This window comes from Hemitrygon akajei, chromosome 3 (genome assembly GCF_048418815.1).
Source record: "Hemitrygon akajei chromosome 3, sHemAka1.3, whole genome shotgun sequence".
NCBI lineage: Eukaryota > Metazoa > Chordata > Chondrichthyes > Myliobatiformes > Dasyatidae > Hemitrygon > Hemitrygon akajei.
Window position 1 is genome coordinate 50,024,805 of NC_133126.1, and position 26,048 is coordinate 50,050,852.

Here is a 26,048-nt window from a genome sequence, read left to right on the forward strand (position 1 = left end):
TACCATCAGGAAGAAGGTACAGGAGTCTCTGGACACACCCTCAGGAACAGATACTAACCCGCAACCGTCTGGTTGTTGAACCAGTGGGGATCACTTCACTCAACTTCACTCACCCCATCACTGAACTGCTCCCACGACCTAAGGACTCATTTCAAGGACTCTTTATTTCTTGTTCTTGCTATTTATTGCACATATATTTATTACTACTATTTATTTTTTTCTTTTGTATTTGCAGTTTGTTGGCTTATTTATATATCCTGTTAGGCGCAGTCTTTCATTGATTCTATTATATTTCTTAGATTAGCTGTGTATGCCCAGAAGAAAATGAATCTCATTGTTCTACAGTTCTGTGTCTTACGCAGCCTAGATTTTTATACAAATTTTGTTTTAGATGTGTATGTTTTGTCATCTGCATTAGTGGGTCAGGAGAAAGAGCAAATTTTAGATTTCCATGCAATCATTTTCCAAAAAATTGCACGTTACAGAGAATTTTTTGTGTTTAGTTAAAGTAAGTAACATACTAAGTTTCTTCGACCATTATCCTTTGTCTTCTATGGGCAAGCCAGTTCTGAATCCAAATGGCCAATTCACCATGGATCCTACGCAGCTTAACCTTCTGGATTAGCCTCCCATGAGGGAACTTGTCAAATGCCTTACTGAAATCCACATAGGCGACATCCACTGCTCTACCATTATCAACCGCCCTCAGCACCTCTTTTGCTTCAAAATCCCCTTGCCTGTTAATACGACTGACACTGATCTCCCTACCCTCCACACTTCTTTTCCCTTGGTAAATACTGACGTAAAGTATTCATTAAGAACCTCAGCACATCCTCCATATCTAAGCAGTTGTTCCCCCCTTTATTTTTGAGTGGCCCTACACTCTCCCTAGTTACCCTCTTGCTCTTGGTGCTCTCTTTAATCCTACTTATCAAGGGCTTTTCATGGCCACTTCTGGCTTTCCTAATTCCCTTTCTGAATTCTTTTTCTGGCTTGTTTATAATCCTCAAGGGCGCTCAAATTCAGCAGGATGCTTCCTGGACTGGAGGCGTTTAATCACAGAGGAGAAATTAGATAGTGCGGACTTGTTTTCCACAGAGCAAAGGAAGCTCAGCGATAGAAGCTTGTAAGATTGTGCATTGTAAGCCATATGGCCAAAATCAAATTCAGGAGAGCATAGGTTTGTTGCTTTTAAAGGAGAGCTTAGAAGCAACTTATTCTTACATGCAGGGTGGCTAACAACCGGAATGCATTGCCAGAGGAGAGAATGGAAACAGACAAATTCATAATGTTTAAGAGAGATTTAGATTAAAACAAGCAAGGGGTAGAAGGATGCAATTCTAATGTAGCAAATAGGTTTATTGTAGATGCCAGCGTGGATCTGAAGGGCAGAAAGTCCAACGTCTCTGCTGTGTGACTCACCCTCTTTGTTTTAGCATCTCCAGTATTTTTCTTTTGTCTGTTTTGGCGAGAGGTGGAAGTGCATCTTCACTTTTGCAACAGATCTGGGTTCGTTTTCATTCTGCACATACCAGGGAGTGTTTTTGCAGTTGGTGATCAAATTGGTCCTGATGGGTGGGTCACACTTTTCGTCATATTTTGCAAATGCCAGGTTTTAGTGCACAACCTCGCTGGGTAGCTAAACATGAATACATTTTAAAAGTTCACGCAGTCAATTCTGATCCCTTTGGTATATTTAAGGTTAACTTTGACACATGCATGGATTTGCCCCGATCGCCGTTTTTCATCAGTCACGAACATGCAGCATTCTGAGAGTCAGCCATAAATTCATTTTGTCCCCCCGCCTAACGAACAACAAATCGTAACGTAGAAGTCTCACAAGTGGTTAACGTAGCATATTTCGTATTCTGGTTACTTTATAACTATTTTGAAATGTAGTAATAATTTTGTAACCAAATTATTTGAAATTGTTTATATTCGGACTGATATTATAAGTATTCTTCTACATACCGAAGTTAAGTTATTTGGAAGTTGGTGGGTGATGCGTGATCTTGAGAAACAATACGGTAAATCAAAAAACTGTACATGTTGAACATCCGAAACAATTTTTTTTTTTAAATGCTGGAACCGCTCAAAGGGTCAAGGCGCATCCGTGAAAAGAGGACAGAGTATTTCAGGTAGGCTTGAAGTCTTCATTCTCTTTCTCTGTCCATAGATGCTACTGATCAGCTGAGTGTTTTCAAGTTCAAGTTTATTATCATTCAACCGTATAAATATATATGGCCTCCGGGCCAAGGCGCACAACGTTGTACGTATAACTCACACACAACACTGTAATACTACTACAGACAACTTAACTCATAAAAAAAGATCCATTTACGATACAAGTTGAAGAGTAAACAATATAAAGCTCCTGGCGCTTCATATGTTTTGAGACCTTGGTAATGGCAAGGAATTCAGTTGTTTCGCGGCCTGGGTTGTGGACAAAGAAGCTCTTTCCCGCACTGACAGTCCTTGCTCTAATGCTGCGGCACTTTCTGCCTAATGTTAGGGGTTCAAAGAGGTTGTTAGACGGATGGGAGAGATCATTGACAATGCGAAGGGTCATGTGAACGCAGCGCTACTGAAAAATCTCTCAGCATTTTCATGTTAGCTTCAATTGCGCTCCTATGCTTACGAATACAGTACTGTACTAACGTTTCAGTGCGGACAGTAATGAAATACAGGAGACAATTCTGTAAATTGGGGGAGCAGTGTAATTCGGGATAGTACAATGCTTGGGTCATCTATAGTTGAAATGTAACGAATGCGGATGTGGAAATCGTCTAATTTTATAGCATGAGATTCTTGGAAGAAACAATGAACCAATCAAATGGATGAACTGATATCTCACGAATGTCCCACTGCGCAAGGTCTGTTTTAAAGGTGGGTAACCCTGCACTTCATCCGGCAGCTGCAGCATTGCTAAAGTGAATGTGGCTTTCAGGCCAGTTCATTCGCTCCAGTAAGTATGAGGAACGCGTTCACATCAAGCAGAGCGCTCTGACTTTAAAAAGCAACGTCCCAGAGCATTCTGCTGGTGTTAATTTTGGCTGAGAACTAGCATTGCAGCTTTAAACTACCCTGGAGCGATTGTTTGTTCCCAAAGCGGAGGCGCTTACCACTGGAAGCAAAGTTGGACTCCAGAGCAGCCGAGGCTGGGCAGCGCTCACTCCGTCTCCGAGACACTGCTACAGCTGCAGCTCGAGTCAGACTTCGGTGGGCACTGGCTCTTAATTTCCTGGGCGTGAACATCGCCGGACGACGAGGAAGTCGGTGTAAAGGATGTCGAATTGTGGCAACTTCAGCAGCGTGCAGAAAGGTAGCAGTGTAAAGAGCAGCCTTCTCCTGTTCACCGCGGGGCTGATCGGCAATATAATCGCGCTGGCGATACTCTGGAAGCACAGGAGGGAGAGCAAGGGGCAGGTGTCTGTCTTCTACATTCTCGTCACTGAGCTGGTGGTGACTGATCTACTGGGAAAGTGCCTGATTAGCCCAATAGTGTTCGTGTCCTACGCTACCAACCGCACTTTGACAGCCCTGGCGGACCAGAACAGCCTGTGTCTCTACTTCTCTGTCGCCACATCCTTCTTCGGCTTGGCCTCGATGTTTTTCCTGTTTGCCATGGCACTGGAGTGCTGGCTATCTATAAGTCACCCTTTCTTGTATCAGAAGTACTTCACCAAGCGCCGGGTGGTCATCATTTTCCCCGCTGTGTATTTCTGCAGTCTGTTCATTTGTTTGATGCCCTTGTTAGGACTGGGCAGCATCAAGCAGTACTGCCCGGGGACCTGGTGCTTCTTCAACATGACCAATGACAACAATGAGTCCTTGTTCTTCTCCGTGCTTTACGCGACTCTCCTGGCGATCCTCATCGCCGCCGTGCTGCTGTGCAATAGTTCCGTGGCCGTAAATTTAACCAGGATGTACCGCAGGCACAAGGAACTGGGCAGCAGCCGCGTGAAGCCCTTCGAACGCCACCAGGAGCTGGACAACCTCGTCCTGTTGGTTCTCATGAACGTTATTTTCCTCATCTGTTCTCTGCCTCTCACGGTAAGTTGCCCCTTCCAGTCACACTTACGAACCCGTCTCTCCTGCCCTCCCACCAGCCCACCATCGCCTCTCACCTCCCCCTTCTAGTTTACAAAACGTGGGTAAAACGAAAGTAATACATTCAATACAAGCAAGCCCGTGTTTCTTCAGTAGCAGTTCTGCGGTTTGCAGAAGATCCCTTGACTTTCTGTTGTAGCGGATATATTTAGTATAGCGTCATGTTAATAGCTGGAACAGGCTTAACTGCAATATTTGACCGGCCTCCAAGCTTACAAATGCAGCAAGAGGCAGGAAGACTTGAGAACTTCTCTTTTGTCCTTGTCCATACTGCACCAACCGCCGCCGCTGGGCTATAAACGCGCAGCCCCTCATGTAACTTGTCCATACAGCATGGCGCCAAACTGGCGAAATGAGCTGAGTGAAAATCAAAGTGGTGCATTTTGGCGCGCAAAGAAAGGCAGCTTCAGCTAAATGCTGAAAAGTTGAAAAGGTGCGTAGGTCACTGTTTGCAAGTGACAGGACAAGTTGAAATGCGTCAAATAGGTACGCAGCTTGTTTGGTATGGATGAAACATATAAAGAGGTTAAAACTTAATTATATTAATACATTGGTTAGAGCTAAGCTGAAGTATATCGAAGTATTTGAAATACTTTGTTAAAGGTGTCAAGGAAGGATGGATTTACTAGCAATGAAATTTAAATTATCCTAAGACCCCAGAGAAATGAAAATTGTCCTTATTTAAACGGAATTAAATGAAGGTTGAATGATGAATTTCAAAAAGGTTCTGATAAGGTGAACTGGGGGAAATCTTTTCCAGTAATTGAAAAGTAAATAAGAGTAACCAACGCAGACAGATTTCAGATAAGTGGACAAAGTCCAAAACAATTAAGGCATAATTTGATATGGTCTGGTTCGCTTTGTTCGAAAAGATTAAAAATACATTCCATAATTTTTAAGCGGGAGATGGACGAAGATTTAAAGGAAGAAATTCTCAGTTAAATGAGTAGCACCTGTCAACTTTATTAACACTAAATGTCATAAACTTCAGATTTTCTTTGTATATGCTTAAAATGTAAACGACTTCAAGCTAATCCATTAACCAAACGTAATAAGGCAAGTGAAACCTTCTCCAATCAGACAGATTAGCGCGAATGACTAATACAATAAAAATTTATTTTCTGGGTTTCAATATTTATACAAAATCTCCAAATGCACTTTACCCATCACTTTGCTGGTGCCGTGTAATGAACTGATTGAAAATTTCTGTTCTTAATATTTGTGAAAAAATGCACTGTATAAACGGGAGCTCTTGTTTTCCGGTCATTTGGAATTTGTGGTAAACACTTTTTGATAGAAAGAATTTACTTAATGCGTTAGAACCAAATATTCCAAAGTCAAATTTAGCGTTTGCACAGAGGAATTAAAATTTCCAGAAACCCGACGCGAAATGTTGAAAATTCCTTTCGTCCCACTGATAGTGCTCGGACCGCTGAGTTGCTCCAGCAGTTTGTTTCCATCCCCAGAATCCAGCATCTGCAGTCACTTGTGTCTCCAGAATTTCTTAATAAAGGTTTTGGAGCCATTGGAATAAAAGTTGGGGGTAAAGTACTGAAGAATTCACATGATTTCTGACTGGGGAATAATGTATCGGCAGTTTTGTACCTTAACTCCAAATTCAATAGCAGATTTTCTTATTTACAGAATAGAAACGTTAACTAATTATTCCAGAATTATACATTATTTTCATTAGTGAAAGTATAGTTGCGAAATAGACGCATTTTAACACCATCTTAACTGCGATTTGGAAATCAGAAACAAAAATCGATCCAAACTACAATGACACATTTTGACTCGAATGTCCAAGCGGCGAACTCTGACATTTAAAAAATAGACTGAAAACACCTGAACCATTTCAGTGAAAATAAATCTGACTCATTCCTCGCTATCCAAGTATGAATACCTCTTGCTACATCGTAGTGTTAGTCAAAGCAAGGAATCTAATCATTGGTACTGCATTGAATCTGCACACACCTTTGACGCAAGCAACATCTGTACTCCTCCCAGTCGATGTTTGGGATTAATTAGCAAGAGCAAATTAAAGGAAGGAAGGGGAAAGGAGTTAAGGAGCCGGTATACAGCAGCATACCCCTGTGGCCATCGTCGACGACAGATATATCAGTTTGGATACCGTCGAGGGAGATGATCTAACAATGGAAAGTCACAGTGGTCGGGGCTCTGACATTGAGTCTGCCTCTCTGATCAGAAAGAAAGGGAGAGAAGAGACAAGCTGTGGTGATAGGGAATTTGTTAGGGGAACAGACGGGAGGTTCTGTGGGCGAGAACGAGATTCCCGGATGGCATTTTGCCTCCCGGGTGCCAGGGTCCAGGATATCTCGGATCAAGTCCTGGGCATTCTTAAGTGTTAGGATGAGCAGCCAGAAGTCATGGTCCATGGAGGTACCAATGACATGGGTAGGACTAGTGACGAGGTTCTCCATAGGGAGTTCAGGGAATTAGGTGCTAAGGTAAGGGCAGGACCTCCAGGGTTGTGATCTCAGGATCTCGAGCTAGTGGGGCCAGAACTAGGAAGATTATACAGTTTAATACGTGGCTAAGGAGTTGGTGTCGGAGAGAGGGCATAAGATTGTTGGATCATTGGGCTCTCTTCCAGGGGAGGTGGGACCTGTACAGAAGGGATGGTTTGCACCTGAACTGGAGGGGAACTAATATCCTAGTGGGAAGGTTTGTTAATGCTGTACAGTGGGGTTTAAACTAGATTTGCAGGGGATGGGAACCAGATTGCCAGAACAGTTAGTGGACAGTTTGTGGTGATAGGTGTCAGTAAGACCTTAGTGTCAGGAATCAAAAGGTCGAGCATGGTGTGACTGGTGCCCTGAGCTGCATATATTTCAATGCAAGAAGTATCGTAGGAAAGGCGGATGATAATTTCAACATGAGGTAGTTGGTTTAAAACAACGTGTAGTGAGGAGAGGCTGTTGATAGGGCAAAATTGCAGTCAACAGGTTAACTTGTAACATAAAAAGCGGACAAAATTGAAATGGGTGAATACAGGACTGAAGGTGTTATTTTTGAATGCAGGTGCAGTATATGGAATGAGGTAGCTGCACTTTTAGCACAGTTGCAGATTGGCAGGTATGATGTTGTAGGCATCATAGAATCATGGTTGAAAGATGACTATAGCCAGAAGCTTAATGTCCAAGGCTACACATTGTATCAAAAGAATAGGCAGGAAAGCAGAGGGGGTGGCGTTGCTCTGTTGGTAAAAATTGAAATCAAATTATTAGATAGTGCTAAGGAACTGCAAGGGTAAAATGACCCTGATGGGAGTTATATACAGACCCTCAAACAATAGTAAGGATGTGGCCTACAAATTACAATGGGAGATAGAAAATGCTTGCCAAAAGGGCAAGGTTGCAATAGTCATAGGGGCCTTCAATATGCAGGTATTTGGGACAAGCAGGTTGGTGCTGTATTCCAAAAGGGGGAATTGCTAGAATGCCCACAAATGAGAATTTCTAGAATGCCCACGAGATGACTTTTTAGAGCAGCTTGTGGTTGAGCCCACTAGGGGATCGTCTATTCTGGATTGGATTGCAATGAGCCAGAATTGATTAGAAAGCTTAAGGTAAAAGAACCCTTAGGGTAAGTGATCATTATATAATCAAATTCACCCTGCAATTTGAGAAGGAGAAGTTAAGGTCAGGTGTATCAGTATTACAGTGGAGTAAAGGGAATTACAGAGCCCTGAGAGAGGAGTTGGCCTGAATTGACAGGAAAAGAACACTGGCAGGGATGATGGCAGAGCAGCAATGGCAGGAATTCAGAAAGATCAGGATATATACATGCCAAATTGGAGGAAGTATTCTAAAGGAAAGATGACACAAATGTGGCTAATAGGAGAAGTCAAAACCAACATTAAAGAGTGCATATAATAGAACAAAAATTAGCAAAAAGTTAGAGGATTGGGAAGCTTTTAAAAACCAACAGAAGGCAACTAAAAGAGTCATTAAGAAGGTAAAAATGGAGTACAAAAGTAAGCTAGCCAATAATATTAAAGAAGATACCAAAAGTTTCTTCAGACGCATAAAATCTAAAAAAGCATGGAAATCAAACTGCTGGAAAATGATGCTGGAGAACGAAATGGCAGATGAACTGAATAATTATTTTGCATCAGTCTTCACTGTGGAAGACACGAGCAGTATGGTGGAAGTTCCAGGTGTCAGGGGGTATGAAGACTGTGAAGTTACCATAACTAGGGAGAAGGTTCTTAGGAAATTGAGATGTCTAGAGATAAATACAGTAAGTCATTTGGACCAGATGGTGTACACCCCAGGATTCTGAAAGTGGTGGCTGAAGAGACCGTGGAGGCATTAGTAATGATCTTTCACCAGATTCTGCAATGGTTCTCGAAAAATGGAAAATTACGAATGTCAACCCATTCTTCAAGAAGGGAGAAAAGCAAAAGAAAGAAAATCATAGGCCAACTAGTCTGACCTCAGTGGTTGGGAAGATGTTGGAGTTGATTATTAAGGATAAGGTCTCAGGGTTCTTGGAGGCACATGATAATATAGGCTGTAGTCAGCACAGCTTCCTCAAGAGACAATCTTGCCTGACAAATCTGTTGGAAGTCTTTGAAGAAATAACAAGCAGGATTGACAAAGGAGAATCGGTTGATGATATATGCTTGGACTTTTAGAAGGCCTTTTACAAGGTGCCACACATGAGGTTGCTTAACAAGTTACGAACCCATGGTATTCCAGGAAAGATTCTAGCATGGATAAAGCAGTGGTGGATAGGCAGGAGGCAAACTGTGGGAATAAAGGGAACCTTTTTGGGTTGGCTTGTGGTGACTAGTGGTGTTCCACAGGGGTCTGTGTTGGGACAAATTCTTTTTACGTTACATGTCAGTGATTTGGATGATGGAATTGATGGTTTTGTTGCAAAGTTTGCAGATGCTATGAAGATAGGTGCAGGTTGTTTTGAGGAAGTAGAGAGGCTACAGAGGCCTTGGACAGATTAGGAGAATAAGCAAAGAAGTGGCAGGTGGAATACAGTGTTGGGAAATGTATGGTCATGCACTTTGGTAGAAGAAATGAAAGGGTTGACTATTTTCTAAATGGAGAGAAAATACAAAAAAACTGAGGCACAAGGGACTTAGGTGTCCTTGTGCAGGATTCTGTAAAGGTTAATTTGCAGGTTGAGTCTGTGGTGAGGAAGGTAAATGCAATGTTAGCAATCCTTTCAAGAGGACTAGAATATACAAGCAAGGATGTAATGTGAGTCTTTATAAAGCACCAGCAAGGCCTCACTTAGAGTATTGTGAGCAGTTTTGGCCCCCTTATCTTAGAAAGAATGTGCTGAAACTGGAGATGGTTCAAAGGATGTTCACGAAAATGTTTCCAGGATTGATTGGCTTGTCATATGAAGGGCAACACGTACAACAAGCTGGAGGAACTCAGCAGGTCGGGCAGCATCTGTGGAAATGAGCAGTCAACGTTTCGGACCGAGACCCTTCATCAGGACTGAAGAGGGAAGGGGCAGGGGCCGTATAAAGGATGGGGAGGGGAAGCAGGGAGGGGATAGGCAGGAGAGGTGAAGAAGGAATGTAAGGGGAAAGCACTATGTGTAGTAGAAGAAGGCAGAATCATGAGAGAGGTAATAGGCAGCTGGAGCAGGAGGCAGAGTGAAACTGGGATGGGGGAAGGGAGGGGGAGGGAATTACCAGAAGTTGGAGAATTCAATGTTCATACCAAGGGGCTGGAGACTACCCAGACGGTATATGAGGTGTTGCTCCTCCAAACTGTTTGGCCTCATCATGGCAGTAGAGGAGTCCATGTATGGGCATATCCGAATGGGAATGTGAAGCAGAGTTGAAGTGGTTGGTAACCGGGAGATCCTGTCTGTTGTGGCGGACAGAGCGGAGGTGCTCGACTTAGCGGTCCCCCCAATCTGCGTCGGGTCTCGCACCGGGAGCACTGGATGCAATTGATGACCCCAACAGACTCACAAGTGAAGTGTGGCCTCACCTGGAAGGACTGTTTGGGGCCCTGAATGGTGGTAAGAGAGGAGGTGTAGGGACAGGAGTAGCGCTTACGCTTGCAGGGATTAGTGCCAGGTGGGAGATCAGTGGGGAGGGACATGTGGACCAGGAAGTCGCGGAGGGAACGATCCCTGCAGAAAGTGGAGAGGGGTAAAGAGGGCAAGATGTGCTAGTAGTGGGGTCCCGCTGAAGGTGGCGGAAGTTTCGGAGGATAATATGCTGGATCCGGAAGCTGGTGGGGAGGTAGGTGAGGTGGCATGGACTCGGCGGGCCATGGACTCACTCGCTTTTGACTCAGACCTCAGTTCTGGCGCCCTGCAGACCACAGGCTCCGACACCCCCAGCTCCAAATCCAGCTCGGACTGAGATCCTGACCGGGACCGTTATTACTGCCGCTGGGTCCTACCGCTCATCTTATTCCTCTACTACCCCCATCCTCCCCGTGACTCCCAACCTTCCCTCCACCCCTCATCCCCCTCCATTCCTCTGATCCCTCATCCTCCCCTCAGCCCGCTCTCCCCGAACAACCCAACCCCACCTCCCTCCTGAGACCTCCCACTCTTTACTCTCTTCTGACTCCAGCCCCAACCCTTGCCATGTCTTCACCATCCCCTCTGACCTTCCCCTCTCTGAGGCAGAATGTTCTGTCCTTAGCAAGGGTCTCACTTTTGTCCCCCTCCGTCCACTCCTCAGTGGGTTCCGTGCCCGTCATGAAGTAATGTCTGGGTGATCCAATGCCAGGTGAAGAGTCAATGACGTCGATCCACGTCGACCTATTGTGATAGGCACCATGTTAATCTTGCCTCCTCTTTTAAAATCAGAATCCTTTTACTATCACTTGCATACATCGTAAAATTTTACACGTACAAAAGCTCGATGAACTCAGCAGGTCGGGCAGCATCCGTTGAAACGAGCAGTCAACTTTTCGGGCCGAGACCCTTCGTCAGGACTGAAGAAGGAGGGGGCAGGGGCCCTATAAAGAAGGTAGGGGAGGGTGGAAGGTGCCAGGTGAAAAATCTGTTGTCGTAAAATTTGTTTTTTGGCGGCAACTGAATAGTGTAATGCATTTTTTTAAACTGTACATTACAATATGCAATATAATACGGAAAGCGAGCAAAAATAGTGAGGTAGCATTCATGGTGTAGTTCATTGTCCGTTCAGAAATGCAGAAATCTGATGGTGGAGGGGAAGAAGCTGTCCCTAAAACACTGAGTGTGTGTCGTCAGGCTCCTGTACCTCCCCAGTGACAGCAATGAGAAGAGTGTATGTCCTAGATGAAGGATGGCCTGAATAATGGATGCCGCATTTTTGAGGTTTCACCTTTTGAAGATGTTTTCGAAACTGGTAAGACTGGTGCCCATGACGGAGCTGGCTAAGTTTTCAACCGTCGGCAGTTTTTTACAGATCTTGTGCAATGATCGCTCCATACCAGTCGATGATGCAATCAGTTGGAATGTTCTCCACCAAACATCTCTAGAAATTTGCCAGAAAATGTATCATTATCTCCCGCCCTTCTACGCCCTATCAATGCAAGACTTTGAACTCCATTCTTCCCCATTATCTCCAAAGAACTCCTTCTCAGCACAGATCTTTTCCACCATTCTCCATACCTATTCACCGATGTATGTGCATTTCAAAACCTCTGCACAGCCTGAGCCACTCACTCACCGGGGAGGCAACCGCCAAGGTACAGGTTGGGAGACACTGCTCCCAACAGTAGTATGAAAGCCACCAGGTACCACATTCACTCACTAAAAGGCAAGAGGTCAAAAAGGTAGCACTTCAATGATTCCTGAGGTCTACCCACCTTGTGGCCAAAAAACAAAGTTTTGCAGGGTTAGACCATCAGCCCATTGTATCAGCTGATGTCCTACAGGTAAATTTTAAACGCGGGATCTTTTATTATGCCTCATGAATATTCAAATTCTTCAGAGTCACTGTATCACCTTTTACATTTTATTGTCATTTTCTTCCTGAAACGCTCAAAGGCTTTAGATTAATTATTAACATCCTTCTGTGACTGGAATAAGATACCTACTTAAAATTAAGAAAGTTAAATTTACTTCCAAGCAACTTCAATACCTGTAGTTTAATGAAGTATGAGAAAAACAGCGAACAGCAATTACTTCCAGATCTCGTCAGAAATAATTGTATCATTAATATGTTCTAAATCTGTGTTGACATAATCATAACCTTTGGATGTGTCAGAAGTTTGCTAACTCACTCAGAGTGATTGGTTGACATAAAACCCATGCATGTGTTACTTCTCAAAAGCAGGTATTAAAATCATTAATATAATTCACAATAATAAAATAAACTTTCTATTTAAGTTCTATGACTCCATTCACCATTCCTGATGATTACTAATGACAACATGTGCTTGATTTATACAGAACTTGCCAAAATTCAAGTAGCCTTTATCAAGTGAGATGTCTACTAATCTTCTTCACATGCCCCACCCAACTGTCAATACATTTAATGAGAAATATGTTGTTGATGTTAAGCAAAAACATTGTTAAGAGTACATGTCATGATCATTATTCATCTTGGCTGAGTCCTCTATTTTCATTAACATCATTATGAAAACACATCTTTGTGTAAATTGGCTAGATAGTTTTTCACTCTTCAGGAAGGGAGAGAGGCAGAAGAAAGGCCAGTTAGCCTGACCTCAGTGGTTGGGAAGATGTTGATGTTGATTATTAAGGATGAGGTCTCAGGATACTTGGAGGCACGTGATAAAATAAGTCGTATTCAGCATGGTTTCCTCAAGTGAAAATCTTGCTTGAAAAATCTGTTGAAAATCTTTGAAGGGATAACAAGCAGGATAGACAAAGGAGAATCAGTGGATGTTGTGTACTTGGATTTTCAGAAAGCCTTTGATAAGGTGCCACACAAGAGGCTGCTTAACAAGCTAGAAGCCCATGGCATTGCAGGAGAGATTCGAGCATGGATAAAGCAGTGGCTGACTGGCAGGAGGCAAAGAGTGGGAACAAAGGGTGCCTTTTCTGGTTGGCTACTGGTGACAAGTAGTGTTCCACAGGGGTCTGTGTGGGGACCGATTCTTTTTGCGTTATACATCAATGATTTGAATGATGGAATTGATTGCTTTGTTGCAAAGTTTGCAGATGATATGAAGCTAGGTGGAGGGAGGAGCTGGTGGTTTGAGGAAGTCGAGAGAGGTTACAGAAGGCCTTAGACAGATTAGGCGAATGGGCAAAGAAATGGCAGATGGAATATAGTGCTGGGAAATGTATGGTCATGCACTTTGGTAGAAGAAATTAAATGGTTGACTATTTTCTAAATGGAGAGAAAATTTAAAAATCTGAGGTGTACAAGGGCACCTGGAAATCCTTGTTCAGGATTCTCTAAAGGTTAGTTTGCATTTTGAGTTTGTGGTGAGGAAAGCAAAGGTTAGCATTCATTTCAAGAAGATTAAAATATAAAAGCAATGTTGATGCTTTATAAAGCACTGGCAAGGCCTCACTTGGAGTATTGTGAACAGTTCTGGGCCTCTTATCTAAGAAAGGATGTAACGATATTGGTGAGGGCACAATGGAAGTTTATGAAAATGATTCTGGAATTGAAAAACTTAACACCTGAGGAATGTTTGATGGCTCTGGGCCTGTTCTCACTGGAGTTTTGAAGAATGAAGAATGACCTCATTGAAACCTATTGAATGTTGAAAGGCCTCAATAAAGTGGATGTGCAGAGGATGCTTCCTATGGTGGGAGAATCTAAGACCAGAGGACATTCTCAGAATAAAGAAGCTCCCTTTTAGAACTGAGATGAGGGGGAAGTTCTTTAGCCACAGAGTGGTGAATCTGTGGAATTCATAGCCACAGGCTGCTGTGGAAGCCAAGTCATTGGGCATACCTAATCTATAGAAGCCCTTGAGATTCTCGTTCACTTTGTCTACTGGAACAACCACATCCCTTTTATTTTAAACCCTCCTGATTTCCTTCTTAAATGTTCTCTTGCATTTCTTGCATTCCTCAAGTACCTCATTTGCTCCTTCCTGTCTATACCTGCTATGCACCTCCTTCTTCTGCTTAACCAGGCCTCTATATCTCTCAAAAACCAAGATTCCCTAAATCTGTTGTCCTCGCCTTTTAACTCTGACAGGAATATACAGAAGCTGTACTCTCAAAATTTCATTTTTTAAGTCATCCCACCTGTCAAGTATGCCTTTGCCAGAGAATGACCAGTCTTAATCTACACTTGCCAGATCTTTTCTGATACCATCCCAATGAACCTTCCTCGAATTTAGGTTCTTAATCCAAGGACCAGACCTATCCTTCTCCATAGTTACCTTGAAATTAATGGCATTATGATCATTAGATGCAAAATGTTCCCCTACACAAACTTCTGTCACCTGCTCTGTCTCGTTCCCTAATAGGAGGTCTAGTATCTCCGATTAGGTGCATTACAAACACATTTCAATCTATCCGAAACAGTTGCTGTTTTATAAGCATGGAGGAGCAGGGAGGAACCTTTGATTTAATGTTATTTTAACTACATTTGACTGAGGATTATTACAGTTTATTGAATTTTTTTACTTTCTCATCAGAGGTAAGATTATTTGTGCATTCAGTCAGTCCATTCTGAAGAAATTAGTGGCACATGCATCTGATATCACGCTGCAGTTCAAAACCAGACTAAAAAAACTGGATGGCCAAGAGATGGAAAATCATGTGATCAAGTGCCAAGTAGAAGATGGAATTTACAATTAAGTTGGCTCAGATACTGTAAATATCGTTGGCTGGAATAGATCTGAGATTCTGTAAACTTATTTTGAAGAGTTTGGGAATAATTTTTTTTAAAAGATCTCAAAGGTAGTCTTCTCAGGATTATTCATAGTGTCACACGCCAAGGAGGTTATAGGAATGGGAGAATAGACCAACTGAATACCTGTCAGAGAGACGTTGCAAGGCGGAGTTTCTCAGAAACTGGAACCAGTTCTGATGAAGGTAGGATCTGTACAAGAGGAAGTAGCTTTCCCCCAGAAGAACCCAGATTAATGCCCCATGAGCAGTGTTGTCCAGGCTTTCTGGAAAGGGTTGAAACAGAAGCATCTGAAGTAAGGGAAGCAGTGCAGAAAGAATGTCAAAAGGGGAATTACGATCGAAACAAAGTACAGGAAGGGTGTAACAAAACTAGAAGATAGAGAAATTGAGACAATCTGTTGTATGTAAGCAGAACAAAGAGGTCCAAGGATGCCAGCTGGCTCTCTAAATGGTTTCAGTCATAAATTACTTCAAAATACTGATTAGCTAAAAAAATTGAACAAGGAGATTGAGACATTTAGTCATTCTGATCCATTTGAGAATCCAGTCCCAAAACAATATGGATAACTCTCAACTGGCTTAGTAACCTATTCAGATCAATAGGGGTGGTTAATATACATTAGAATTTTGAGGTGTGACCACAATCCAAGAATAAGTAAAATAGGACATTTTAGACACTATCTCAAGACTTTAAATCGACTTTAATGCTTAACCCAAGAAGGGCATATATTGCAACGAGTGCATGATCTATTTTTGTGAGAATGTGTGCTTGTGTAAAAAGTTTATTATATCACTTGTCTAGTTATGCTATGAAGTATTACCTTTGAGTTCAACTGGAGCAAATAGTTGAAAACAAACCAACAATAACAAATTGTATTATTTTTAGGCAGTAGTTAGGGACAGAAGTTGCCAGTGGATATAAAGTACTTGTGGTGAAAGGATTTACCACAGAGACTCTCGTCCAGGAAATGGAGTAAAATGATAGTGCAGTTACCTCAAAAGGTGTCAGTTCCTCCCTGATACATTGCTGATTATACTCTGCTGTTGAGAAACGTTCCCATGTGAATAAAAGTCACCACTTTGAAACATACCAAGTCCAAGTATGCTCTATCGAAAGCATGGAGGAAATTGCATCTTGTGAAAATAATCCGAAGGAGGGAGGTACATAAATATTTGGTGTAATAGAAGAGAATTCTCAGACAGAACAAATCAGTACTTTGAAAAAAAATTATAGTCAAATACTAACTGTTAACCATTGCAGCTCACCTGGAAGGAACTTTAAAGTTGCAATGCAGCTATTCAGGGTATGTTTACAATGATAATACAGACAATCTAATTGAACATTTGTAATTGGAATAGGACAGCTCGACTCACTTTATACTTACGACTGTGAGGCTAAGTACAGCTCCAATGCCATATTAAGTTTTCTGATAACACATTTGTTGTTGGCTGAATCAAAGGTGGTGACAAATCAGAATATGTCAGACAGACAGACAGACAGACATACTTTATTGATCCCGAGGGAAACTGGGTTTCATTACAGCCACACCAAGAATAGAGAAGAAATATAGCAATATAAAACCATAAATAATTAAATAATAATGTTAATCATGCCAAGTGTAAATAAGTCCAGGACCAGCCTATTGGCTCAGGGTGTCTGACACTCCAAGGGAGGAGTTGTAAAGTTTGATGGCCACAGGTAGGAATGACTTCCTATGACGCTCTGTGTTGCATCTCGGTGGAATGAGTCTCTGGCTGAATGTACTCCTGTGCCTAACCAGTACATTATGGAGTGGATGGGAGTCATTGTCCAAGATGACATGCAACTTGGACAGCATCCTCTTTTCAGACACCACCGTCAGTGAGTCCAGTTCCACCCCCACAACATCACTGGCCTTACGAATGAGTTTGTTGATTCTGTTGGTGTCTGCTACCCTCAGCCTGCTGCCCCAGCACACAACAGCAAACATGATAGTACTGGCCACCACAGCCTCACAGAACATCCTCAGCATCATCCGGCAAATGTTAAAGAACCTCAGTCTCCTCAGGAAATAGAGACATGGGCGAATGAAAGTCTGGCTGAAAGGTGCCAGAACAACAACCTCCCACTCAATGCCAGCAAAACCAAATAGCCGATTATTGACGACAGGCAGAGAAAGCCAGAGGTCCATGAGCTAGTCCTCATCAGGGGATCAGAGGTGGAGAGGATCAGTAGCATTAAATTCCTCGGAGGATCTGCCCTGAGTCCAGCACAGAAGTGCCATTACAAAAAAGGCACAGCAGCACCTCTACTTTCTTAGAAGTTTGCGAAGATTTGATATGTCATCTTAAACTTTGACCAACTTCATTGCAGAGTATCCTGACTGGTTGCATCACAGCCTGGTATGGAAATACCAATGCCCTTGAACAAAAATGCCCTCAAAAAGTAGTGGATGCAGCTCAATCTGCTGTAGGTAAAGCCCTCCCCACCACTGAGCTCAGCTGCAAGGAGCACAGTCGTAAGAAAGCAGAATCCATCATCAAGGACCCCCACCATCAGGGCCAGGCTCTCTTCTCACTGCTGCAATCAGGAAGGAAGGACAGGAGACCTAGGTCCCACATGGAACAGGTATTATCCCTCAACTGTAGGTCTCCTGAATAATTTCACTCACCCCGTCTCCGAACTGATTTCACAATGTATGGGCTCAATTTCAAGGACTTTACAACTCACGTTTTCAATATTTATTCATGTATCTATCTATCTCCCCCCCTTTTTTTTACTGTGAATGCCAACAAGAAAATGAATTTCAGTCGTAGTTGTTATGCCCGTGGCCCCCTCCCCCTTTTTGAGAATCGCAGGATCGCTATTGATTCGAGTCAGGAGACCCAGGAAATGAGAGAAAGACATGCAGAATCCACAAAGAGTTTGGAATGTGTCCTGGCCTCCGAAAGGCGGAACCATTGATAACGGCTATTGTCTCTTGGAGACGGACGTGTATTGAATCCTGTACGATGCATCGAAGCCCCCAGGCAATGAACCGAGGGGGGGGGGGTTGGTGGAGGGATTGCATCATCCCAACCTGATTGACATCTGAGACCCTGTGAGTCAGGATAAAAGAGGGTCTGTGGGAACAGCCCCTTCAGACGCACCAGAAGAAATGCTAGAACTCCTGTAACAGCGAAAGCCGGTGGAACCAGCCCACGTGCGTCCTTTTCCATTTGTCTCAGAATTGGTGGGTCTTGCCACGGAAGCACGGCTTTAGCTAACCTCGAAGGAGAAATCAGTCCCTCAACTACTCTCGAAGGATTGACATAAAAGGAATGGGCAAGTTAAACCTCCGTCTTTCTCTCCAACCAAAAAGGCTGCAGCTTACAGCTTGACTGAACTAAAGTGACTTTTATATTTCCATCGGACAATACATTATCCTCTAGACAACGATAGAGCTATTTCTTATTGATTATTATTATACCCGCGCTTTTAGATTTAGTATTGATGATGTATATTATCTGCATGTTTGCATTGATATTATTTTGTGTATTTTTATCAATAAATACTGTTAAAAATAGTCCCATCAGACTTCAACAGACCTCTCTATCTTTGCTGGTAAGTGACCCAGTTACGGGTTACGTAACATAGTACATACATGGTGACATATATGTACTTTGATAATAAATTTACTTTGAACTTTGATTTTGAACCGAGGAAGAAATCTGCTTGTTAGAGCCAAGACGAGGTCTGCACATAATGCATGTTCACATTGCTGCAGTACTGTTGCCATTCATGAATGTTCTCATTATCATCTATGAAAGTTGATTAATATTCCTAATAAAAACAATTGCAAATCAATGGCAAGGTATTCAAGATTCTTTAATGCAGGGGTTATTGGTCCATGGCATAAAAAAGTTAGGAATCCTGGCTTTAATAGACCTTTAATGAAGCTTCAGTGACTTTTAATTGCCTTCTCTGTTTGCTTAGCAATGAGGTATGAACAAAAAATATCAGTCTTGCTTACAATACACATTTTCCATGATCGTTTTATTTATTCAGTCACAGGAAGTGTGTGTTATTGGCCCAGTAAGCCCCTGGGGAAGCAGTTAAATAAAACAATCACCTTAGATGAGGAGAAGAAGAAAACTTCCACCTTTAAAGGTTACTGATAAACCAATTCAATCAATTAATAATTATAGTTCCTCAGCTGTCATTGTAAAAATCTGGATAATGTAATTTGTTTAACTCTCAAAATAAATGAATACAAAATTACTTTCTTGGCAGAAGGTGTACAATGAGTTGTCACTTGCCAAATTTGATGCAGACTTGAATAATTAAACCAGGGATGGAATGTGCTGTGTTTGCACAAATAATTTACCTGCCTTTCTGTCAGGGCATCTACTCTTACTGTGCAAGAAAACTATATTCACTCCTACCAAAAGATAAACTGCTGGAAGAACTCAGCAGGCTGAGCAATATCTGTGAATGTTGACGTATTGATTTGAGACCCTGTATCAGGGGCTTGAAGCCGTGTCTCAGCCCCCACTGACCACCCTTTTACCTTCACAGATGCTGCTTGACCTGCTCGGTTTGTCCAGCGGTTTATTTCTTTCTCTAATCATCAATATCTACTGTCTCTTGTGGCTTTTTTTTTCTCATACCTCTCTTAACACCAATTCTAAGTCCACTTCAGGACAGCCAAACAGAGAAATAAAGATTAATATGCAAAAACTGAAATACAGAATGCCGTGACTACATAGCATGTCAGGAAGTATCTATGGAGGAAGTAATTAAGTTATCTAATTTAACATTTCAGATCAATGTTCTTACATGAAACTGGAAAAACAAAGAAACAAGTATGTGCTATTCTATGATAATAACAAAGTCAATTATTGTTATAGGAGAACTGGATGTTTTCAGGATTTTTTCCCTTTATTAGTGGGCGAATGGAAATTCAAGAGAATTGGGCTGAAGAGGTCTTCCCATGAATCCTCATCTTTTTTTGTAATTTTAATTTTTATTATTATTTATTCTTATTTTACAAGGCAGCACAGCATATCATAGAGCAGATACAGTACAGCATATTTACACAGCCATCCCATGACAGGAAAACATATAAAACTAAGAAACAGAAAAAAACTTCTAATTCAAGTTTAAATTAACACACCAACCAAAATTGATCCCACTCGTCTTGCACTTTTCCCTCACTGTTAATTCTTCCCAACATGTGTTCATATGATGAAATCTTAACCATTTCCTCAGTCCATTCCCTCACAGTGGGACATCTGGGTTTTTTCCAGTTTTGCAATATAATTCTTGCAGCAGTGATGAGACCCACCTTTAAAATAGTAAATTTGTCATTGTTTACATTAGGTATCACTGTCCTATCACCCAGGAGACAAAGCCGTGGGCACGAGGGCAGAGTAGGACCCGACCAATTCCCCAACAAATCAAGAACTTTACACCAAAATGGACGAACCATAGAACACTCCCAAATCATGTGAAAATACGTGCCCACCTCATTTTTACATTTCCAGCATAAATAATTATCAACAATCCTCATTTTGTAGAGTCTAGTTGGTGTACAATAATATCTGTGTACTACCTTATGCTGAATAAATTTCCCTCTCACTTCCCTAATATGTCTACCCTCATTTGATAAAATATTTGACCACTCATTATCTTCAATATCGCTTCCAAGATCCTTCTGCCATACTGCTTTGAGATTAAATATAAATATCAACAAATCTCACTGCCCACCAGATGCATATAAATAAGAATAAGATCTGACTTGTCACATTTTTCCTCTGAAGAAATTGGAATATACCGTTTGGGTGTGACCAGGATGTATAATCATTTTAGACTCATTGCTGTTCCAGTAAAACTAATTTCACACCCTTAAGTCAGAATTGAAAAGGAATGAGTAATTTTATATGAATCAAAAATACAAAAGCAATATGGAGAACAGCAATATCATGAGCCGATGATGTGCTTAGTTCTTGTTTTAAATGTACATTGTACCGGTAATAGTGCAATTTTGCACATCACTGTGCATCCTCCTTGACTGAGATCACATCAGGATTTGGTTAAGTGCAGTCCAGAGCCTAGAGAATAAAGAAAGATGCAGGGAAGTTCAGCAAAAAATCTTCAAAGTACGGAGGGGGTTCAATGAAATAATTTGCTGTCGTTGTTGCTAGTTTGAACAAAACAAAATTGTTTGGACCAATGCCATTTTTCTTGAATTCACTTCTCCCAGAATTGTCACTTTTCATGAAAACTTTGTTCACTACAGTTACAATGTAATATCACTTCACTCAACATACTGTAATAGCAGACTTCCTCCTGTTTGAGTTTTATATAAACTACTGTTCACACTTAGGCATAAAAGGAAGTAGAACAGTACAGCACAGTATAGGCGATTTATGTGCAAACCTATGACAAACTACTCCATGGTTAATCTAACCATTTGCTCCTACCCAGCCCATAGCCCTCCATTTTTTTCATGGCCATTTTTTTTTATGGTCTCTCTAATATATCAGCCTCTACCACCACCCCTGGTAGTGCAATTTCAGGCACTGTGCACTTGCTGTGTAAAAAAAAAAAAAAACTTTGACATCCCCCCTAAACTTTCCTCCACTCACCTTAAACGGATCTTCTCTGGTAATCACCATCGGCATCCAGAGAACAAGGTGCTGGCTGGCCACTCTATCTATGCTTCTCATAAACCTATATACCTCTATTAAGATGCCTCTTATCCTCTGTCGCTCCAAAAAACAGCCCTAGCTCACTCAACCTTTCCTTTAGTCTTTCCTATCTATGTGTAATTCATTGTACGTTTAATTCTTACTTTCCTAAGTTACTGTGTGCTATATGTGTGTAATGTTTACTTCTGTGCTTTACACCTAAGGACCAGAGAAACATTGTCTTGTTTGGTGGTATACATGCATATAGTTAAATGACAATAAACTTGACGACTTGATGTACCTTATATGTTCTGTAATCCAGGCCTAATCCTGCTAAATCTTCTGTAAATTGCAACCCTCTCTAAAGCTACATCATGTTTCCTCATATGAGACACCCAGTTTACTCAGAAATTCTGGGGCCTATTTTGTTTCGAGCCTTCACTCAAAAGGATTTGTGCCACTCCTATTCTCTGTTCAAGTCGCAAACATTGAAGTGCAAGAAGGTATTTACAATTGAAAGCACACCCAGCCCCACAACTTTGTATTTTACCTAGCTCACATCCACCTTAATCTTTTGAAATCGACAGATCAGTTTTTAAACATAACCTGTAACTAAAATGAGCTGCAAGTTTAGAAACAATTTGTCATTTATGGCAGGAGCACTGTAAACTTAGTCTCAGCTGAATTTTTAAGCTGTAAGTAGTGTGCCTGAAAACTTAGCGTGATGTTTCTGCCTCTGTGGGTTTAAATAAGTTAACAGTGTAATATTACAGACTAGAACAAAACAGCAAATAAATTGCTTCAGTTTGAAACTGGTTTTTCCAGTATGAAATAATTGATAAAAGTTTGCTAAGTGAAGCATATCTAAGCAAAGGTATTCTAAGATAAAATAAAGAATTCAGAGCTATTTTTTGCATAAGCCCATGGCAACTGGTATCATAGAAAGTTTATTTTCCTGGTTTAGATTGTGTGATAAGAGAATAGGAGAATAACCTAAAATGTTTAGGTTAAAAATCATGGTTGATAAATTTTGCTGTGATCTGCAATGGGTTAATTAACATGAATTACTCCTGGACTGCAGTTTCATTGCATTTTTAAATCAATTTTTCAATTGACTATATACATAAATAGCTTTTGACATTGAAAATTCTGAATGCAAAAGGATGAAAGAAAGTTGAAAATTTTCTGCAAGCAAGTAATTGATTCAGGTTAATAGTTTATATTAAGCCCACAAAGGGCAGAATTTTTATGAACCTAAGGTATTAAGGGGTCTGGAGCTAAGTATAGCTGATGAGGATAATCATGGTATCATAGAAGATGAAGCTCTTGGCTGACTTCTGCTCAAATAAAACAGAAGAAAACACAAATATAACACCAGGGTGGAAGAAAAATATTGTTCTGAGATTAGGATGCATAATAGTCAATGTACCAAAACCCTTTTAACACTTGTGGAATGAAGATTTGTTTCATTTTAGCAAGATTAAAAGTAAATTGTTTAATCCTAAAACACTGCAAACATGTTTGGAATCCATGGCGTTTACAACCACGAGGAGCATTTTGTTTAGTTATTTCGATTAACATGCTCCAGAATCCTATTCTACCACATGTGATAAATAGCATTTCCATTAAGACATTTCTTCATGCATAATATTGTGAATGTCTGAAATCTATAAATCTTCTTAAATATTTTAGATTCGTGCATATATTGGTGCATTTGCTCCTGATGGCAAAGATGAAGAAGATTTGATTGCCCTAAAGTGTGCTTCGGTGAATTCGATCGTTGACCCATGGGTTTTCATAATTTTCAGAACATCTGTTTTCCGGAAACTACTTTTTGTGTGTTTCAAAGATTCCTCCAAAAGAATGAACTTACAGTCAGTGCCTGCTGTTGAAGATTAATACACTGTACCTGATAGTGGAATTATTTTATCGCCCTGCCATTTCTTTGATTTTTCAAGTTGAAATAAAAATGGAAGCTCTTCAAGAGTGGAAGAACGATGAACAGTCAACAACGTCCCATAGAAATGGGCATTGCTTTTAAAGTTGGTAAAGACATTCACAATAACTCTAAAGCTCTTAAAGTTGTGAAAGGCACTACTCAAACTGGAGCAGAAAAAAACTAAGATTAATTTATGCAGTTGTAACATTCTATCCGTAAGTTGCAACCTATATTATTAAATGATTCTATGTATGTATATATTCATAAGGTTTGCATGCTTGTTAATGATTGTCTCTGGCTAAAGTATGACTCTATACGATTTCAATAATAATATATTTAATGGACAATTTTCATCTGCGTTCTAACTTGTCAGAATTGCTTTAAATCTGGATAAATCCCAACATCAACTTGTCTAGTTCTGTTTGCTGACTTAATAATACACCTGAAGTAGATATTTCATTCTCTTTGGAGTTTTCACAGGACTCAAAAGACATTTAGTGTACACAAAAAATACGAGGGGTGATTGATAAGTTTGTGGCCTAAGGTAGAAGGAGTCAATTTTAGAAAACCTAGCACATTTATTTTTCAACATAGTCCCCTCCTACATTTACACACTTAGTCCAGCGGTCGTGGAGCATACGGATCTTGGACCTCCAGAAAGTGTCCACAGATGGGTGATTGATAAGTTCGTGGCCTAAGGTAGAAGGAGATGAGTTATACAGCTCTCATTACAGGCACATGCAGTTCAACTCTTTGAGTGATTATGCAGAAAATTTGAAGTTAATAACTCATAGGGGTGATTGATAAGTTTGTGGCCTAAGGTAGAAAGAGATGAGTTATTAACTTTCTACATAATCATTCAAAGACCAGCTGTGTCCTGTTCAGGAAAGCAGAACTAATCAAAGCTGGCTATTTATATTGCTCTTGCCACTGTATGTAAAGAGCTTGTACGTTCTGTCAGTGACCTTGTGCCTTTCCTCCACATCCCAAAGATGTACAGATTAGTAAGCTAATTGGGTGAAATTGGCAGCGTGGGCTCATCGGGCTGAAAGGGCCTATTACCGTGTTGTTTCCCTTAAATAACAAAAAAATTAAAAATGGATCATTTGAATGAAAAACTGACAGAGTTTAATCCAATCAAGTGTGAGGTGTTGCACTTTGGAAGATCAATTGTAAAGGGAGAGTACACAGTTAATGGCAGGGTCCACAACAACGTTGATGTACAGAGGATCTGGTAAGCAAAGTCAACAGCTCCCTGAAAGTAGGTGCACAGGCTTACAGGGTGGTACAGTAAGGTATGGCATACCTTCCTGTATTAGTCAGGCATTGGGTTCAAGAATCAGGATGTTATGTTCCAACTGTTCAGGCCAAATTTGGTGTATTACAATCAATTCTAGCTTCTCCTTTACAGGGAGGCTTTAGAGAAAGTGCAGAAGCAGTTTACCAGAATGCTGCCCCAAGAAGAGATTGGACAATGCTGGGTTGTTTTCACTGGAGCAAGAGGCTGAGAACCTGATAGAAGGTGTAGGTAGACAGCCAGTATCTTTTCTCCAAGAGTCAAAATGTCTACTATGAAGCAGCATGTACTTAGGTTGAGAGGGGATTAGTTCAGAGGAGGTGTGCAGGGGCAAGATTTTTTATATAGAAAGTAGTGGGCACCTTGAATGCATATGTTATTGACGTATCCAGGAAGACGCCAGACAAGTAATCTGGTAACAGGTAGTCAGTGGCGAATTGAAAAAAAAGTAGCTGATATAAATATTAGTGCTACGAGAGCTGAATAAGGTCAGTTTGAATCTGAAACATGTCCAACCACTGGATCAACTTCTCATATAATCAGACTCTGTTAATTGACTATAATCATTTAAAATACTTTTTGTAATATTTTAAAGATCATCATCTCCACAGATACATTTCCTCATCAATATCATAAATAAGATTTCTCTGACCATCAATCTGAGAATCATTTGGAAATTTGAAGTTCCCAAATATAAAATCCAGAATAAACTATATCACAATGTAACAAATTATAATTACATCATACATTATAATTACATTACACATTATAACCATTTGGTTATGAATTTTAGAAAATTAATGTAAACTTGGTGTAAAAGAACGGCTTTATTTTGCAAAACCGGACCTTATTTACCTATTTCAAAAACTGGCTCTTAATGCCTATGTTAACCTCTAGGGGGTGCAAAAGAATTAACTTATGTTAATATTTCTTTCATCCTCAATCTGACCAACGTACTGTTGGCTGCATGTTTTCATCTTTCAAATTCATAGCACTTAACCATGAACAATGTAATAAACATACAATAAATTATAAAATAACAGTGGATTTTTCATGAAATTATTTTATGTGATCTCTTGATTGTTTCAGCTGCAGTTAAGAAAGCCAGAATATTTATGTGAGAAGTGTTTGATCTTACATTTGCTCTGGATTTTAATAAATCTGGTTTCATTCTCTATACACTTTTGAAAATGTTTAGTTACATTGGTGGCAGAAATGTGAGATTATCCATTTTGGTAAATAAAATATAATTTCAGTTCTGAA

At 40.8% G+C, this 26,048-nt stretch overlaps 1 protein-coding gene across 1 annotated transcript; it reads left to right on the forward strand.

Moving 5' to 3' along the window:
* The first annotated feature begins 3,200 nt into the window (after window positions 1-3,200).
* LOC140724966 (prostaglandin D2 receptor-like) lies at window positions 3,201-26,048 on the forward strand. The gene is made up of 2 exons (XM_073039839.1): window positions 3,201-4,053; window positions 23,242-26,048. Exons 1-2 carry the CDS (start codon window positions 3,286-3,288, stop codon window positions 23,446-23,448), a joined length of 975 nt encoding a protein of 324 aa, XP_072895940.1. The 5' UTR covers window positions 3,201-3,285; the 3' UTR covers window positions 23,449-26,048.

What these genes read in the sequence shown, in the direction of transcription:
- LOC140724966 (XM_073039839.1), top strand. Translation starts at nt 3,286, where the DNA reads ATGTCGAATTGTGGCAACTTCAGCAGCGTGCAGAAAGGTAGCAGTGTA. An exon ending in TCTGTTCTCTGCCTCTCACG is followed by an intron (nt 4,054 to 23,241) that starts GTAAGTTGCCCC and finishes TAAATATTTTAG; the next exon opens with ATTCGTGCATATATTGGTGC.